The following is a 19,627-nucleotide window of genomic DNA, read 5'->3' on the forward strand; positions in this document are numbered from 1 at the left end:
TATTCAGGTAGCAACATAATGGTATTATAAGAAATGTTTCCATGTTGTTTGTAGAACAAAGTTCAAAAAATAAACTTAATTTCATATTGAAATTACATTGTAAGCAGTGACAAAAACAATAAAATATTGCATGGTGTGATGAATGTTTGCATTAGCCTTGGGCATAAGTAATGTTTTTTTTTTTCGAACATAATAGAAATGGTGGAAACAATACGATGGCACGTGTAGATTTCGGCCTTAATGAATTGCGCAAACGTCTTGTCGTTGAAGATTATGCATTTATGCTTCTATTTTCGTGTGATCACATTGCAAATTGGGTCACCTCGATGAACGTGTTCTCGAAGCTCCAAATAAAGGATGCGTGTATACAAAAATGTATGGAATATAAGCAATAAAAGCAAACAAACGGATACAAATTGTCGTCGCTCCAAATGCAGACACGCGTCGAGTAAATAAGTAAGTAAATAAATGTACAGCTACTGTTTTGTTCTCTCATTTAGGAAATGTGATTAATATTATTTACAGCTGACGTGCAACTTTGAGGAATTAATAGCGGAAAGCAATAATAAGGAAAAAGGAGTCAATTACGTTTTGTATTAAGTAGTCCATAACTGTATGCTAATGTAGCAGAAAAGAAGTGAGAGAGAAAAAACGAACGAACTTGGGTCGTTAACACCAACAATAAGTTCCTCCTTTTTCGTACCTTGTTTCTTTATTTGTTTCTATTTTTTTTTTGTCTTCTTCCTTTAGTTTTTACACGATTAATATTAATGTTTTTTCGTGAGCGACAACAATGCCCCAATGGTTAATTATGGCTCTAAGGACGGAAAGCGAATCGAGGTTCGTTCGTTCCTTCGGACATGTTATGAACACGATATGATTCGTATCGAAGACGGTTTTTCCATGTATGTACCTCAACTCGCGATTTGCGGTCTGGAGTTCCATTCCGAATATGGTCGTAGTTCGTAGGCTTGTTCTTAATTCGGTTATGGATATATATCGACGCAGGCTTTGCCTTCATTACAAAACAAAATCAAAAAATTATTGAACACAAACTTTCAAACGTTTAATCCCAACATATTTCAGATTCAGTACAGATTTTCAAATTCATTAAGCATCCACATTGATGCAATAAACCACAGTTTTTTCAACTAGTTTTAAACGACAAACCATTAACTAAACTCATTGATTTTTTATACTCGATTTCCACGTGAAAATCACAACTTGTAACTAAACTGAACAACTTCATTCATCACCAAAAAAAAAACTTTAATGATACAACAAAATTTACTCATTTAGATCAAGGTGTATTTTCTTATTTGTTGTAATTATTTGTGAAATTTTGAATAATTGCAATAAATAATCTTTTCATTAACTAAATTTTACTACTCAACTTCCACGTCAAAATCACAACTTGTAACTAAACTGAACAACTTCATTCATCACCAAAAAAAAACTTTAATGATACAACAAAATTTACTCATTTTGATCAAGGTGTATGTTCTTATTTGTTGTAATTATTTGTGAATTTTGCAATAATTGCAATAAATAATCTTTTCATTAACTAAATTTTACTACTCAACTTCCACGTCAAATCACAACTTCTAACTAAACTGAACAACTTCATTCATCACCAAAAACAAACTTTAATGATACAACAAAATTCACTCTTTTTGATCACACAACTTTCCTTATTTGTTGTAATTATTTGTGAAATTTTGAATAATTGCAATAAAAAATCTTTTCATTAACTAAATTTTACTACTCAACTTCCACGTCAAAATCACAACTTCTAACTAAACTGAACAACTTCATTCATCACCAAAAGAAACTATAATGATACAACAAAATTTACTCATTTTGATCATATATAACAAAAATTGAATAGGTTTTGTATCATACAACAAAATATACTCTTTTTGATCATACATCTTTTCTTATTTGTGAAATTTTGAATAATTGCAATACAAAATCTTTTCATTAACTAAATTTTACTACTCAACTTCCACGTCAAAATCACAACTTGGAACTGAACTCAACAACTCCATTCAATTCATAGAAACAAACTTACATTATTCAACAAAATTTACCCGTCTTGATCATTTACATTATTAAAAATTTGAACAAAAAAAACTTTCCTTATTTGTCTGTAATTATTTATAAAATTTTGTAATAATAAATCATAAAAACTAAAAAAATCTCTTAAATTATAATTAATTGATTATAAACTGTTAAATTATAATTAATCAACTAGAAAAAATGAAGAAATTTTGTAAATAGAAGGATTTTTATTTGTATGTAAATTTGCAAATACTTTTAACATAGCGATAAAATGCGAATAATAAAAACGTTATTATTTTTTGAATTTTTTTTATATTTCGAATGCAAATTGCAAATAGACTTTTGTATTGCATGCGGTGTAAACATTTCGCGTTGCATTCCCGACGTTCGAAAGAAATGAAACCTTCGCTAAGGAATTGATAATTTCCACTATACTTTTCCTATTAAGTGTAATAGATAAATCAAAAAGTATCTATAGTTTAACTGCTTGAATATAAAATAATGGTAATTGAAATAATATCTGTTTATGCAAGATTATTTCTGTTTTTTTTTTAGAGAAAATAGTTAATAGTTTTTTCTGTGAAATGAAGTAAATAAATCAAAAGTAATTTATACGTATTTTCTTCAATGTTTACGATATTTTAATATAAATAAATTTGGTTTAATTGAAATATTATGAATGTATCTAAGAGTATTTATTGTTGAGAAAATATAAGGAAAAAAATACAGAAAATACAAACGTATTTTCTGTATTTGAAATTTTTTGAAATCTCATCTAAATGACTTTGCATTCATATTTTCCTATCTATTTTGCTAACTAATATACAAAAATATTTAGTAGTTTATACATTAACAAAATATTTATACAAAATTTTATATAAAGTTATAAAATTATAAAGATATTAGATTCATCAGTAAATTGTATTTTTTTAATGATTGATCCTATTTCATCAAAATAAGTGGGATTGAATTTCCATGTTATTAGACTGAAATTTTCTTATTTTGTATAATTTAATTAAAATTTTAATATTGGATTTTTAGATTTATATTTTGTTAGGGAAAAGTAGCAATTATTTACTTAATAAAGGATCTTTGAAATTGAGTTAAAAATGTTGTAAATTAACAGAGTTTGTACTTAAAACGTGAGTTGGTGGAATTTCGAGTAAGAATGTGGAAATATATATATATAAAAAAAAGTTTTAGTTGATTTTTGAGTAAAAGCAGGTTTGAGGTTTCTGGAGGGTTGAAATGAGATCGTAATTTTAAAAGGTAGCAATAAAATGTTTATTATACTGTTTTTGGGTGAAGTCGAAACGCGTTTTAAATCGATTTTAAGAGGCTGAGAGGGCTGCGAGATGACGAAGAAAGAAGCGGAGGGGAAGAGCGTAATATATTTAGAGTTTAATAGTGCGTATAATTGTTATCACGTGTGATGCGTGGAAGACATGTGTCCCGAGTTTGGGGACGTTTTATTTTCGTCCTCGGCAAAAATAATTCCATGCTGCTTGGCTCTTCCTCTTCCTCTTCAACTGTTCTTTGCCCGGTCTTTTTAAGTTGAAGCATTTTTTTCTTGTTCGTTTGTTCTTGTTGTTGCTGAGGAGTACCACTAAAATAGGTGTATCTCGAGCGTTGTTTGACATACGGTTGTCAGCCGTGAAAACAGGCACTAATTAGCCGCGTGAGATATGTGCAATGTAGAGAGAGTTTTCGGTGGATGAGGAATGTGAGATGAGAAGGAGAGAGAGAGATCATCCGCCCCCGGCTTCTCATGATGTCTGCACATGTTCCAAAGCTAACTGCATTAACTACCTACCGATTAATAATGCGACCGATGAATGTTTCATGCGGCGAAAAACAATGTCCCTCGAACATCAGGGAGACCACTGATGATGTTGTCATCGGTTGTCAACACAGGCCAATTTAGCCCTATAAGGACACGACCCACCGCTATAATGAAGATACCAGCTTCTTATATTTATCTATATGCCGCGATTTATGGAGTCTCCTTCTTCTCTGACCATCTTCTCTCCGTCCATCTCTCTTCACTCCACTCCACTCTGCTCCATTTTTCCCCATCCCGTCTCCAACATTGGCGACGCTCCTAAAACCTACCTCTCATCATCATCGTAGACATACTCATCCTCCTTTGTCCACATCCATAAACAATTTCCAAGACCATAAACACCTAACATTAACACGTTATTAAAACACACATCAATAAACTTAAATCTTTATTCCCAGAAGTCTATATTTATTACTTCCATACTCACAAAATTTGAATTGAAAATTACTTATTTTTATCTTTATTTCCATACATTCTAATTTAATTTAACTGTCACCATATTTTTTTTTGCCCTAATTGGAATTTTAAAATTATTTATTTATTCATATTTTTGTCTCATTATGTTTATTTATAAATAACAAACTTTTAATGGCCAATTACCAATGAAGTAAAAAAGAAAATCAAAACACAATTTATCTTTTTGTTATCTGTATATTTATTTTTTTTTTCCTCGTTTCAAACTAATTTTACTTGTAAAAATAAACAGTATACTTTCAATAATTTTATTCAATCTCATCATGACGTACATCGAATGTATTATGCACGATTCGATGTGTTTAAAATATACTAAAGTATTCTAGTAAAATGTATAATTCGTGTATAATACGCACTTGATTTTAGTTGTAAAAATATTATTTTTTTTTTAAATATGTAAATTGTACATTACAATATAGATTGTGTGAACTATGCAGATACAAATTTCGTAACGTCTCACTAATTTATCATTTTCTTTAACACTACAAATCAATGTTGAAATATCCAGCAAAGAAGTACGAAATATCAAGACGATCATTTGTGTATAAAACATGATTTTCTGTACTAATTTACTTTCTTTTGATATTTTTAAATCGGATTATAGTGAATTCGGACTGATCGAAGCCGTACTATGCGAGGTATTGCTTTATTAGTGAATTAATCATCAATTTAGGTTGTGTTGAAAATAACGGTACTAAAGAAAGTGAAGTTAATGTTCAGATACAAACTGAAGTTTTCAGAACTAAGCTTTTTGGTGCGATAATTTTGTTGGAGTAAATACGACAAACCTTCTATTTATTTATTATTTTTTTCTTTTGCAGTTAAATAATATTATAGTCTTGTAGAGGATCGGAGGTCTTCAGCTGCAATTGATGCAGTGAATTCGGACTGATCGAAGCCGCACTATTCGAGGTATTGCTTTATTAGTGAATTAATCATCAATTTAGGTTGTGTTGAAAATAACGGTACTAAAGAAAGTGAAGTTAATGTATAGATACAAACTGAAGTTTTCAGAACTAAGCTTTTTGGTGCGATAATTTTGTTGGAGTAAATGCGACAAACCTTCTATTTATTTATTATTTTTCTTTTGCAGTTAAATAATATTGGAGTCTTGTAGAGGATCGGAGGTCTTCAGCTGCAATTGATGCAGTGAATTCGGACTGATCGAAGCCGCACTATTCGAGGTATTGCTTTATTAGTGAATTAATCATCAATTTATTTTGTGTTGAAAATAACGGTACTAAAGAAAGTGAAGTTAATGTATAGATACAAACTGAAGTTTTCAGAACTAAGCTTTTTGGTGCGATAATTTTGTTGGAGTAAATGTATTTATTTTTTTTTTTGCAGTTAAATATTATTGTAGTCTTGTAGAGGATCGGAGGTCTTCAGCTGCAATTGATGCAGTGAATTCGGACTGATCGAAGCCGCACTATTCGAGGTATTGCTTTATTAGTGAATTAATCATCAATTTAGGTTGTGTTGAAAATAACGGTACTATAGAAAGTGAAGTTAATGTATAGATACAAACTGAAGCTTTTAGAACTAAACTAAATTTTGTTGGAGTAAATGCGACAAACCTTTTATTTATTTATTATTTTTCTTTTGCAGTTAAATAATATTGGAGTCTTGTAGAGAGGATCGGAGGTCTTCAGCTGCAATTGATGCATGGCCGGTGGAATCTAAATCGGTGTCCTCGGCCGGTGGTCCCTTCGATATTAGTTCCATTGACATGTCTATTGTCGTACCCATTCTAAAACTGATGGTCAGACCTCACGGAACTTACCTCGCAAAAGCAGAAAGGGTCTGCCTTGCAACGGCCGAACAAAAGCCGTGGATTGAGAAACAGAGAGAGAGTGAAATGAAACTCGAAGTTTGTTTTTTTTTTTATAAATAATGAACGATTCACTTTATTGCAGCTTAAACACACGAATTATTGGTAAAACTTGATATTTGTACAAACAGACAAGTATCGAGAGAGAGAGAGAGAGATAAAAGAAAAGAAATTTTGTAACGGAGAAATGAAAAATTATTAACAATAATAATAATAAAGTTCGGTTAATAAACAAACTAATGATGTTGATGATATGTTAAAATGCGGAAAGATGAACGGTTTACAGAGATTTGAAAACGTGTGTCCGTTGAGAGAGTGTGTGTTTATATTATATATGTACCTTGTCTTCTCGATTATATAATTATTATTTATTTTATTTTTTTTATTATTTTTTTCTCGTAATATACAATGCCATTTTTTTTTCTCTATATACTTTTTTTATTCTTTATTCTGTTATGTAACTTATACTTTGTATGCATATTATCCTTATTTAGTAATAATAATAATAGTTTTAATAACAAATATTATTTTTTTCTTACTTACTCTTCTACTACTCTAATTACATACATATAGATACAAGATATTGTTGTTTTTGTTGTTGTTGTCCTCTTTGTTGTTGATTTATACTGCTGCGAGCGGATGGCGCAGTCTCGGGGGAGGGATGGGCGCTTTGGGGGGTTCTGCTTTGGATCTTTCTTCATCTTCTGTTGTTGTTGTTGTTGTTTTAGTTATTTATATATACAAATGAACTATGCAGCGTCCTGACGCAACGATTAAAACTTAAGGAACCAAAAGGTATATCACATTGACTGTACAGAGCACACTACTACGGGGCCTCAACGCCGCCTAGTCTTTTTATTATTTGTGTATTGTTTTACTTATTGTCCACTCTTTTATGTACACTTCCGGAGGTAGTAGATCAGGGCCAGAGGGAGGATGAGGCCGGCAGTCAGGCTTTGTTCAATGCGACCGGTTTCAGGGGTGTCTCGGAGCCGGAGGAGATGGAGGACGTCGAGGATGGCGACATCCTCGATGCGTTCGTCGTCAGACCTAAGGGAAGGCCGCTGATGCCGGGCGAAGAGAGGGTGGCTTTGCTCAGCATGGACGCGGTTGTGGCGCTGCTCGTTCCAACCAGTCCTGAACCGAAACTCCTCGAGTACGACTCCAAGAGGGAGACGTCCACGGGTCCGGCGCTTCCACCAGCTGCGAGATGCTGAGCCGCTGCAGGTCCGTAGAGGCTCCTGTAGAACTCGTGGGTGCGGGCGTAGGGCGAAGCGTGGATGCCTGGAGGCGGTAATCTACCACCTAGAGGTGCCACCAATCTACCAGCTGCTGTCGAGTAGAATGACGAAGAGGCGGATTGCGTGGGCGCGTCGCTCTCCTTGCTGGCCATGTCGGCCAACGACCATATCCTCGGTTTCGACGATGCCACCGACGCTGAGATTTGAGGTGGAGAACCCGAAGACCTTGGTGGAAGGAAGGCCGGATGGGATCTGTCGTACAGGCATTCCGGACTGTCCGGGCCGCTGTCCGGTCTCGACTCGCTCCATTCGCTGCCCGTGTCCGGTGCTAATCTAGGATGAGTCGGTCTGTCGCCGTCCTCGCTTGATCCTGTTCCCGAATCCTTCGAATCTGTAACATCAGCAAGCACAAAACACAACCCAAATTAAATTTTCCACTTTGGACTCCAACATTTTCAGCAAACAACCATTTCGTACTGTAAAGTATCATGCTTACTTAATGTTTGCATAAATCAGAAGATTTCGTGACTTATTGAGTTACGAAATATCTATGTAAATTACTCTTTGCATAATTAAAGTAAGATAAGACTCGTCTCACGGTTAGATAAATCAAATTATTAAGTTCTGTAATTTCTTATTAGTTAATGATGGTTAATAATTTCTAAGCTGTTTCATCATAAAGTTTTGTATGAGTTGAGTAGAAATTGCAATCGTGATATTCTACTTACCGATGAGATCTTTTCCGTCGGTGCTCTTGTGATCGTCGTCATCGTTATTGTTGTCCTCGTCTTCGACCCGATTTCTCGGTTCCCAGGTCATCTTGTTCTCCTTCTTCAATCTCCGTCTCGCGTTCGCGAACCACGTCGAGACCTGCGTCAGCGTCATCTTCGTGATGATCGCCAACATGATCTTCTCGCCCTTCGTCGGATACGGATTCTTCTTGTGCTCGTTGAGCCAAGCCTTCAAGGTGCTCGTAGTTTCGCGTGTCGCGTTTTTCCTTCGCGCCCCGTTCAGATCCATGCCGTACCTGATGGAAAGGGAAAACAAGAAGAAAAAAAGAACATATTATAAGGGGGATGCTGTAGAAAAAAGTTTTTTTTTTCTTTCCCATTTCCATTCGGATGCGATCACGGGGCTTAACCTTTATCAGAGATTAAAGTTTGGGGAAGTGCTGAATTGACGAGATCGAAATTAAATTTCTGCCGGGATGGCATCGATTAGAGAAGGATGGAGAGGAGAGTGCAATGGCGATTGCGAAACGGTCGGATTTTGATAAGATAGCTGTGTTTGCCGTTGGCGGAGGATGAGTAGGAGGAGGAGGAGGATGAGGCGGAGGCAGATGGTGGAAGGAAGATCTCCCACCCGAGACACTTTGGGGAGTTGTGTGCGAAATTGAAACAACCTGTCACGGCGCATCAAATAACAGATATATATATACACACAAGCGGCGGTGCATTTTGATTATTTCCAAGGGGAAAGATGGAGCGTGTCCTCCTCCTCCTCCTCATACTGCTGCTCTTCCTCATCTCCCTCTCTTCGCGGGATGAGGGAGTGCGAAATTAATAAAGTTGTCAGCGGGAAATGGAGGCGCGCGATTTAAAATGCAGCCTGCGTATGATTCTATGTGTGAGAGGGAGAGACAGATATTTGGGATGGATGGAGGAGAGGCGTATAAAAGTGCTCAGAGTAGAAAGAGAGAGAGAGAGATAGAAAGAGATTTTCATCGTCCTCCTCCTCTCCGCCACCTCCAACATCCCTCGCGCTTTCCCCCCAAACGCTAACTGATCGCATTATCAGCTTGTTACCATAGCAATTGCTAATCGGAGCGCGCCATGCAGATCGCTTCCGCTCCAGAGAGTGCCAATAAACGCGTAGGCGATGAGGAGGCTGCGCGTGGACCATCGGCCATAATCATAGCCCCAACCAACACCATCTTCCAAACCATGATAATAATGATACATATCTCCTCTAAATATAGAATAACTTGATCAGTTCAAGAAATAGTTGCCTTGATTGGACCTATACGTAAATGAATCATATCATCTTTTTTTTTAATTTCTTTTTGACAAAATAATCCATCCATTCATTATATGTTTTTTTTGTTGTCTAAATCTCGGATTACATAATAAATTTTGCTAATGATCGACGCCGCATCGATTACCTGTCCGAAGGTTATCCGAACACCGATCAAATCGCCCTGCTCTGCCTTTGACACCTTTTGTGCGGAAAGATTCAATGGAAACACCCAGCCCAGTCATTAGGCGCTTCCATCACATCCATCTGACACTCCCGATGGAGTGACACAACAGAAAGAAAAAATAATAATAAAGGGACAAAATTCTTATGCAAATAAAAAAAAAAACCGATGATTTATCTGCACTTAATTACACGGCCCGGCGGCCCTAATCCGTTCCCGTCAACTTTCCAACCTCATCCGTTGGTTGCGCGTTCAACCAACCAACCAACCCTCCCCTCATGGGACACATAAAGAGAGAGAGTTGATCTTCGGAAGCACCTGGATCGGGGATCAAAGTCGGCGCTCGTTTTAGGAGTGTGACGGTTAGGTTTTTTGCGCAAATTAATGAAATTATTGAGGCGCGCTCGATCCGTTTTATCTTCTTTTCCGCGCGGATTTACGGTTAATGTTAATCCCGGCATTCTAAGAGGCAATCAATCAGCCGTGCTATAACACTAAATCTGCATGCCGGTCGTGGCGCATGAGTCACTCTTAATAGGCATTCTGCAGCGGCTCGGATGCAATAGGCATATATGCCTATATGTATATACATGGATGTGTGTGTATGTATGAGTGTCTACTACACACATGGAAAAGTTGGAGAAGTCGTTCCTAGTCGCGGCGACAATAAGTTGTGTAATTGGTGCGGGTCTTCCGTCCACGTGCTAACAGAGGCCAACGTCTCTTGTACGCGTCAGCACTAACCAACTAAACACTACAAACCAACACGTCGTTGACCAAATATACCAGCGCTTGAACATGCGGAAACCACGAAATTCTACTTCCGAAACGACAACCTGCATTTCAATTGCTGCAAGCCCATTATTACCAATCAGTTTCTTTTCCAAAACCAACAAAGTTATTCACAAAACAACACACCTTATACCTCAACTATAAACACTTCAAAAATTCAATTTATTTAAGTATTAGTTTAACAACATTAATTTGATTTGATCTAAAAAAAAATAAGAAACTATTTCATCTCTTCTTGGCGTAATCATGAAAATTGAGCAACGATTGTGTTGATCTTGAATTGTGTGTATATTAAGAAGCAATAAATTTCATCGTTATCCATCGAAGAAGATATTCCTCCTTCGAGCTCCATCAAAAACAATGTAGCAAACTCATAATCCGGACTAATGACCAAATAATGTGAACAATTCTCAGAAGCACTGCACGACTTATCTTATCGCTCCTGACATAATTATGAATAATTAAAATTTAAATATCGTAACCTCTGGGAGCGCCAGCGCCGAAGAGATAGGATACGCGCCAGCCACAAGATTTTTATCCTTCTGTTATGCACAATTATTTCGTTTTTTTTATATATATATATTTGTATTCTCTTCCTTTGCTTGTTAGTAGCTCCGCAGTCGATCAATCATCGCATTTGCTATGCGATATGTTGGAACACGTCCAGAGGTGATTAATTTAACGCACGTCTTGAAGAAAACGAAGATGGGAAAAAAACAGGAGGAGAAGAATGAATGGAATTTTTCTCGTTTTTTTTTTAGGACAACCCTTAAGATCATCATCTTCAATGATTTGACTTACCCGTTGAATGGGTATCCGGCGAAGGCGGCGTCGTAGGGATGGTAAACCGAGGGATAAGGCCAGGAAGCGGCGCCCGCCGCTAGATTCTCCTTCAGCTCTAATCCTGCGGCCTGCAAACAAACAATCCAATTAGAAAACATCATCAAAAGCAATCATCACATCATCATCAGTCAGTGAGTACTCCATCATCATCATTATTAATATGATTATTGCTGTACAGAGTTGGAAATCAATTTCTCGAACGCATCAAAAAGAAAACAAAGTGGGATTATCGCTAACTAATTTTAAACATGACCTCCGGCCCCATTCATCTATTAATTTATATTTTATTTGAAAACATATTAACAACAGCCTCCCGGCATTCATTAATTGATATATTAACACATAATTCCATGAACGGATTTTTTCGCCACGTCGCATTACCCACAATCTCTACATGTTAATTGAAAAACGGACTAATTATATCGTTCGCATTAAGAATTCGTGATCTTTCGAATCTCCTGGCTTCCGATCCGACTGATCCGAGGACCAGTGCCAAAATGTCCGTTGCCTAATTACACGTGTTAACAGGATTCTTGGCACGCATCGACATTTAACGGAAACCTCGAATAGGAAGCAAGGTAAATTTGCCAATTGCTATGGATAATCTTTCTCACCAGAATAATACGCAGACGAAAAACACAAGGAAGATAAATATGCACACAAGCAGAGAAATAAAGATGAAGATAAAATTCAGTTCGTAAACATTCCTACTCTCTTCGAGTTGTAATGCGTTCGCATGGAAATATATTCCTCCGGATCAGATATATACCAGTTCGGATCTAGTAGGTTACGGCTACTTACATGGACTTTAATTTTATTTAAATTTATTAACGCAAACTAGAGATTAACTTTTATGGTCTCAACTTTTGTTTTAAATTTTTATTGTCTTCAAATTTCTTTCACAAACTAATTTCGTGTACTCGAATATGCAAAATTTGAACTGCTTTTTCTCTTTGGTTTTGTGTTGAGATCTGTGCGGTGAAGATTCTTTTTTATTTTTTTGGTGCATTTAACGACCCCGAAAATAGCAGACCTCGATTCGCGTTTGGCAATTGGTTCGCATGGAATTTCGGGTATGATCAATTCGGATTGGATCACTGCCTACAACATACAATTATCCGAGTTCATCCATTTTGTAAACGGATCGAACAACGTTTCGTTTGCAAATGAAATACAATCAAGTTTTCAAAAAGTTCTTGTTCGAAATATTTCCATTAGCAAAAGTAGAAAACGTCATATAATTATAGTTGAAAAATATATATTTATCACCAAATTACGTTTAAAAACTTTTTTGTTGTTGTTGTTGTTACATCATTTTAACAAGTTGCAATTTGTTCATTCCGTAATTATTATATATTTGGAGATAACATAAACATATTATTAAAACAATTTACAACAATGAAACCTAATATTTATGTATACTTTGTACAGTTCTAAAGAAATTAAAGTAGAAACATATATTTTTTCTTATCATTAATTATTAACTAATTAATATTAATTAGATAGTTTTAAGTTTATAAGACTATCATTTTTATACAAATTTATCACAAAATTAAGTTTGTTGCTATACAATTTTCAAAGTTTATTTAATAAGTTGCAATTTGTTCAGTTCGTAATTCGTAAACAAAAACATATTATTAAACTTAATTTTTGTGAATACTTCTAAAGAAATTGAAGTAGATACACATATTATTAATTATTATAGAAATGTATCAACTAATTATTGTTAAGTATAGAAACTGTATGGGAAATAAAAATATGTAAATAAATTTTGCAAATTGTTAATTTTGGAATACTTTAAAGATACGAAAACTTATAATTATCACAATTTTCAACGATGAAACATACATTTTTTTGTGAGTTCGCATATTGCATAATTCCAATGCCAAAATAAATTAAAGTAAAACATGTCACGCAATTATTATTAACATATTTTTAACATTAATCATGCAAAACATTTATTTTCAAAACTTTATTAACAATTATATTTAAATTTACTTATTTACTGATTTTGTATTGATATTTGTAATCAATTAATTTCTAAATTTCTAGACCCAACAAATTTCTACATCGGATGGTAAAAAAATAAACGGTAATTCTACTTTCCTGAACATTTTCTAGAAAATTGTTTGTTCCAGTTAATTAGAAAGAAATATTTGGTTTAGTTTGGTAATTATGAAGATTTAAAATTGCTTTTGTGATGTGTTTTTTTTTTTGGTTTAAATTGAGTTCTATTTGGAGAAGGTTTTGTCGATGTTGCGGTGCACGGTCAATAAATATGTGCGCTGTGTGCATTACTTCTCGTTCCGTCGGTTATTGTTATCGGGGCGATCACAATAAGCGGCATGCACAGAGTATTTCTGTTTGAACGTGACTCGAGGAATTACGTATTCACGATACATACATGTGTGTGCATACGTTATTGCCGTGGCCCGAATCAACGAAGAAACAAAAATAAATAATTGCGATCATCATCATTGCTTGGATTTTGAGGCCCCGGGCACAAATAGAAAATGGGGGCAGCGACATAAAAAAAAAGTGAGAGCGAGGGGTAATTAACACTATTTGGGGGCTTCAATTTCCGTGGGGCCCCGGGCATTCGTAGCAACTCCTCTGGCTACAGAATGGAGATAAGTTGGAATGGACATCAAAATAGCAAAAGAAACTAAGTTCGAAGGGGGGTCAAAAAAGGGGGGTTTACTATTATTAATAGGGTACCCGGAACCGTTCTCTATTTATACTTTATTATACACGCGTTTCTACTTTATGCAACGGAAATTGGCCGATTCCCGAAGTAATGGAAACCGAGAGCGCGCCGGAAACAGAACAAATTGATTTCCATATATCCATTACTGTTTCCGCAATAAACCAGAAACGTTTATAACTCAATCGTGTGCACTCGCTGCTACTGCTGCTGCTGCCCCCCCATTTCCAATCACCGGCCCCAAAGAATTATGAGACTCAAAAACCTTTGTCTCTCTTCCATTCACTTTGTCTTTCTCGTTCCCTCACACATCCATTACCCAACCGATTTTTATCGAAACGAGACCTTAGACCGCTTCCTGCAGATCGACTCATTATCGACATTATGCAAAAAAAACTGTAAACAAATCGTTTGGATCCAATAGAAGCCCTTGGCATCGAATTGCGCAACGATTTCGAAACCGTTACGAGATTCTCCACGTAATTTATTTTAATTTTTTTTTTGATTCCTCCTATCATCTTTCTCATCCACCATCTTTGGTAATAACAAATCTGTTCCATGTTGTTTATGAATTCTTTTTTTTTCTCTTCCTCTCGCTGATAGCTAATCTTAGTTCAGGGTCAGCTGGAGGTCTTGTAAAAGTGTTAACAATTAATGTGTCTTACAACAAAAACAACACTTCGGGAAATCTTTATATAAATATATATTTTTTTTTCTTTCTTATTTAGTCCATAATCGCTCGACCCTGATATCATCATCACGTAGACGTAGTGATTCATACGAATTCCAATTAAAATAAAATAAGAGAATGATGAGAATTTTTGTATAAATCTCTCTATTTTTTTTTGTTAGGGGTTGATTCGAAATCGGCTGCGAGTTAAATTTAAAACGATGCTCGAAGTCCGTGAATACAATTGCCTCATCAATCCTTCAAGAAAAATGCGTTTTAGTCTTATCCACCATCAGCATCTTGGAATTCAACACCTTTTTTTGATTATCTAGATTATTCACGATTGTCACTATTCGAGTTTACATTGTTTAAAGAAAATTCCATAAATTAATTACAATCATTTCCTACAAAAAAAATCGTTAATTGTAAAATTCCAAATTGATTTCGCTTCAATTATGAAATGTGCGTTTAATATAGTACAAACAATTTATTTTGGATGAAATTATCGAAAATATTATCGTGGAATGTTAAGTCCTTAATTTTTGTTATTTATAAATGTATAGATGTGAAAGTATTATTTATAATTGCTATAAAATCGTTAATTCCAAATGTATTTCACTGTAATTATGAAATTTATGTTTAATATATTACAAACAATTTATTTTGGATGAAATTATCGAAAATATTATCGTGGAATGTAAAGTCCTTAATTTTTGTTATTTATAAATGTATAGATGTGAAAGTATTATTTATAATTGCTATAAAATCGTTAATTCCAAATGTATTTCACTGTAATTATGAAATGTATGTTTAATATATTACAAACAATTTATTTTGGATGAAATTATCAAAAATCTTATCGTGGAATGTAGAGTTCTTTTGCTATAAACTCGTTAATTCCAAACTTTATTACTTTCTAATTAACGAAATTGGTTATAAAATATAAGTTTTTGTATTAACTTATTGTTTATTTTAATGGTATGTATGGATTTACGTTAATGAAACAATTTAACAATTTTTAAATTTAAAACTTTTTGAACAAACGTTCGATTGTATTCAATGCTTTGGAACACATGTATTATCGTCGCAATTATATGGTAATAAAGCGTTGGAAATTATTGCCGTTTTGTACGAAAGTTTTGTATAAATTGTTGGTGGAGACAATGCGACGTGATTTCAATATAATGGTAAGAAGGATGCATCGGTAATAAATAAATGAGCTGGCAACTTTTTTTTTCTGTTGTTGTTATGTATTGAGTGTATACGTTGCATACGCGCCTTGAACCGGTGAACAAAATCGTTCGTTAAATTAATTAACGATGAATCCTTCATATTCCTCCCTCTCTCTTTATTTCTCTCATGCATATACTCAAATGTATGCTTATGCTTATTCGAGTGTTGTTCCATTCACGATTATCATTATTTTTTTCTCTTATTTCTGTCCGAGGGAGGCGCGCAAGACCTGTCACAGTCCTTTGTCCAGGACCACAAGCGTCCCGTGATTAATATAATAATCCGTAATGAAGTTATATAGACACGTCCCAATCCTGATTTATGACAAAACACATTTCCTTCGGTGTACACATAATCTTCGGTGTGTTTATGTACAAGGACTCTCTCTCTCCATTCTCGCTCACTGCACCTCCGTCTACGCTCTCGCTCACTCTAGTGGTTAATCCCTTGGGCCAAGATTCACAATGACCGCATTCATATTCATAAAGCACACCGGACATATAATTAAATTTTAACTGTCATGTTAACTAAATTATTCCGTTTAGCTTAGCGCACACTCATACACACACTCACACTCACCGGACGCTGACAGTCTTAAACAAACCAAACTTTTTAATTATGTTTACCCTCGCATAATCACAACTTTTTAATTATCATTTTCCACTACAAAACAACCAGTTTTCGTATATTTTCACGTATTTCACTCAAACCCAAAAAAAAACAGTAGTTTCTAGATTTATTTACTCAATATTTGAATAATTGTCTATAATATTATATAATTCTTTGTAATTTAGTTTTATTTTTTGTTAATTTGTTGCAATGATTTCTTTTATTATATAATTTATAAACGTAATCAATCAAATCAATAATTTCATTAATTTTTTATATTTAGGTAACATTTTTATTTCCACTAAATTAAAGATTATTATAGTACAGTAGTTTCTAGATTTATTTACTCAATATTTGAATAATTGTCTATAATATTTTATAATTCTTTGTAATTTAGTTTTATTTTTTATTAATTTGTTGCAATGATTTCTTTTATTATATAATTTATAAACGTAATCAATCAAATCAATAATTTCATTAATTTTTTATATTTAGGTAACATTTTTATTTCCACTAAATTAAAGATTATTATTGCTGTTCCAATATTAAAAAAAAAAGATTATCATTAAACAAATTGACAAAAATTTATAACAAAAATAGAATAAACTTTATGTTTTTAAGTTAATTAGGAACAAGGTACGAAACATAATGATAATTAAAGGTGATTAAATAAAAATATATTCGTATATCAGATTTTATATACTGAACACGTGTCTAGTGTGAAAATATATCTAATCTTGATGATTATCTCTTGTCAATAATATTTATGTTTATTTTATTGAATTTTTTGTATTGAAATTTATTAATGAAAGAGGAAAGACTCATAATTCAATTTATTGTTATATTTTATTTAATTAATTAATCATTTTCTAATATTTTTATGGAAAATTGATAAAGTTAAGCAACTTTTTTTGATTTAAAAAAGTGTGAATTGACACTTTTTGCTTTAACACAGTTTTTACTGCAATTATTTATGTAATTGGATAAAAGTGGTAAATTTAAGCCTGATTTAATAATTATTTAAGTAATTCTATAAAAGTTGCTTTAAATATTGTTATTATTTTTAAATAGAAAATTAGAAAAATAGATTTTTTCTTTGAAAATAAGCTAAACTTTTCTTTCCAACTGTAATTATTTAGATTATTACATGATAGATGCAATAAATTTATTATATAATAGATGTGTAATAATTGTTTTCAAATATTTTCAAGAAAATTTCGATTTTTTTTTTAAATTTAATTTGTAAAAGTTAGCGAGATTTTCTAATTTTGTTTTTGCAATTAAGTAATTCTATAACATTTCATTAATGAATGAATAGAAAACTAATTGAATTAATATTATTAGTTGAAAATCCCATCATTTTTAATAAACTTTGTGATAATTTACTAAACTTTTCAATCCAACATTATCTTTACTTCAATTATTTATATTATTATATGATGGTTGCATAAAATATCAATTATTATTATATAATTGATAAATTGGTTTCTTTTATAGAAAATGTGATTTTTTTTTAAATAAATTGTAAATGTTTGCTTACCGTTGAGGTGTAGAATGGTGCTTGGTCAGCTCCAAGGGCAGGGAAATAGGCGGCCATTCCTTCGGGGTAGGGAGCACTGTACATCGAGAGTGCTGGGATTCCTGGGACACCGGCGCCCGCTAACCTTCCGTAACCTAAGAGTTCGTACTGGCAAGAGCAAACGCTTTGCCCGGTGATGGGGTCGGTGAAGATGGGTCTTCCTGTATCGCAGCATCTCTGCGAGGTCGGTGGGCTTCCCGGAGCCGGGGCCGAAGAGGTCACAGCCATACTTGTCGGTGGTGGTTGAGATGCAGAAGCTGGTGGCGATTGACTAGGTCCCGACGATACTGCGCTCTACAACAAACAAACAAAAACAAATGAATTTTACGCATCAATAAAACAAAGCCTACTTGTTATATAATATGAAGAGACAGACAGAGGATATATATATATATAATCGAGTGGGGATTTGGGGTTCAGACAAAAAAGAGGGGCGGAAAAGAGACAGATTTATTTTTAATAATGGCGATGCGTGATGGCATGAGCGAGTATAAACTCGAGGGTAAATAAATAATGCGGTTATTACAGTTCGGTAGCCGCGAATGGCGCGGCGCGCCCGATTCTCACCCTTACAGATAGGAAAAAGGGCTGCGCGCCCCTTCGCTTCCGTTGTCCGGACAGATAATTTTACGAGCGCTCTCATCCCGTTGGCTAAGACGCGTTGCAAAAAAAAAGAAAGGGGGGAGCATTCTTTGCGCCCCTTCGCGCCTGGGCGGCAGCAAAAATACAACACTTTTTGAAACTATTCCCTTTTCATATTAATCCTCCCAGAATACGAGAAACGTTACGCATATTCATTACACCCGTATCAGCAAATTCTCGCTCACGCACAAAGAATAAAAGAAATGAGTTTAAAAAAAAAATACAATAAACAAGCTGACGCTGCTACCACCTTTCGACAAAATTTTTCCTTTAACATTTAAACAATAACATCCATTTCGTTTCCTTCCTTTACTTCTCTGTATTTGAATAATTCATTTTATCAGCTCATTATGCGAGCCGCCGTTGCCTTAACGAAGGGAAGTTATAAATTTAATTAATAAACACGACGCGTTATTTTAATTTAATATAATTTATATTATAAACACACATATTTAAATGCGTGTTGTAAAATGTAGAGAGAGAGAAATACAACAGTTTTCTTCGAAGATGACCGAAAACTAGAGTATGCCTTTACGAGATCGAAGGAGATAGAAGGAAGGAAGGTTGTTTTCGCTGCTCGACTGGCCGCATTAACGACTTTTTGGAAACGGCATTTCGCCTTAATTAATGCTGTTTTAGTAGTCGACCTTTTTTTCCGAATTCGCTTCGATTTTATCCAAGCAAAGTTCAAAAAATAAATCCACTAATTTCATGTAAATCTATCCAAAATTTACTTTAAATTAAATCAATAATGACATAATCAAAGTTTTCAATAAAATTTACCAGCAAAATGTCGATTTTGACACATTTTAAATGTCAAAAATGACACATTTTAAATGTCAAAAATGACAGATTAAAAACAATAAACCCTAATGTCAAATTTGTGTAACTATTTGTCAGGTGTCAAA

The 19,627-nt window shown here is 34.0% G+C and overlaps 1 protein-coding gene across 2 annotated transcripts in view; it reads right to left on the reverse strand.

Annotated features, from left to right (window-relative positions):
• Positions 1-6,758: 6,758 nt before the first annotated feature.
• Positions 6,759-19,627, reverse strand: part of LOC108564655 (homeobox protein caupolican) — a 27,912-nt gene continuing 15,043 nt past the window's right edge. Inside the window, exons 2-5 of one of the 2 annotated variants that reach the window (XM_017923736.1) lie at positions 18,039-18,371; positions 11,241-11,350; positions 8,179-8,477; positions 6,759-7,850 (exon numbers count right to left, since the gene is read on the reverse strand). In XM_017923736.1, coding sequence (XP_017779225.1) covers positions 7,159-7,850; positions 8,179-8,477; positions 11,241-11,350; positions 18,039-18,371 — 1,434 coding nt within the window. In that variant the 3' untranslated portion in view covers positions 6,759-7,158. The remainder of the gene's footprint in view (positions 7,851-8,178; positions 8,478-11,240; positions 11,351-18,038; positions 18,372-19,627) is intronic. The other variant, XM_017923737.1, reaches the window with a different exon arrangement.

The sequence above is a fragment of the Nicrophorus vespilloides genome, unplaced genomic scaffold, assembly GCF_001412225.1.
Source record: "Nicrophorus vespilloides isolate i.1.1-1 unplaced genomic scaffold, Nicve_v1.0, whole genome shotgun sequence".
Classification (NCBI taxonomy): Eukaryota; Metazoa; Arthropoda; class Insecta; order Coleoptera; family Silphidae; genus Nicrophorus; species Nicrophorus vespilloides.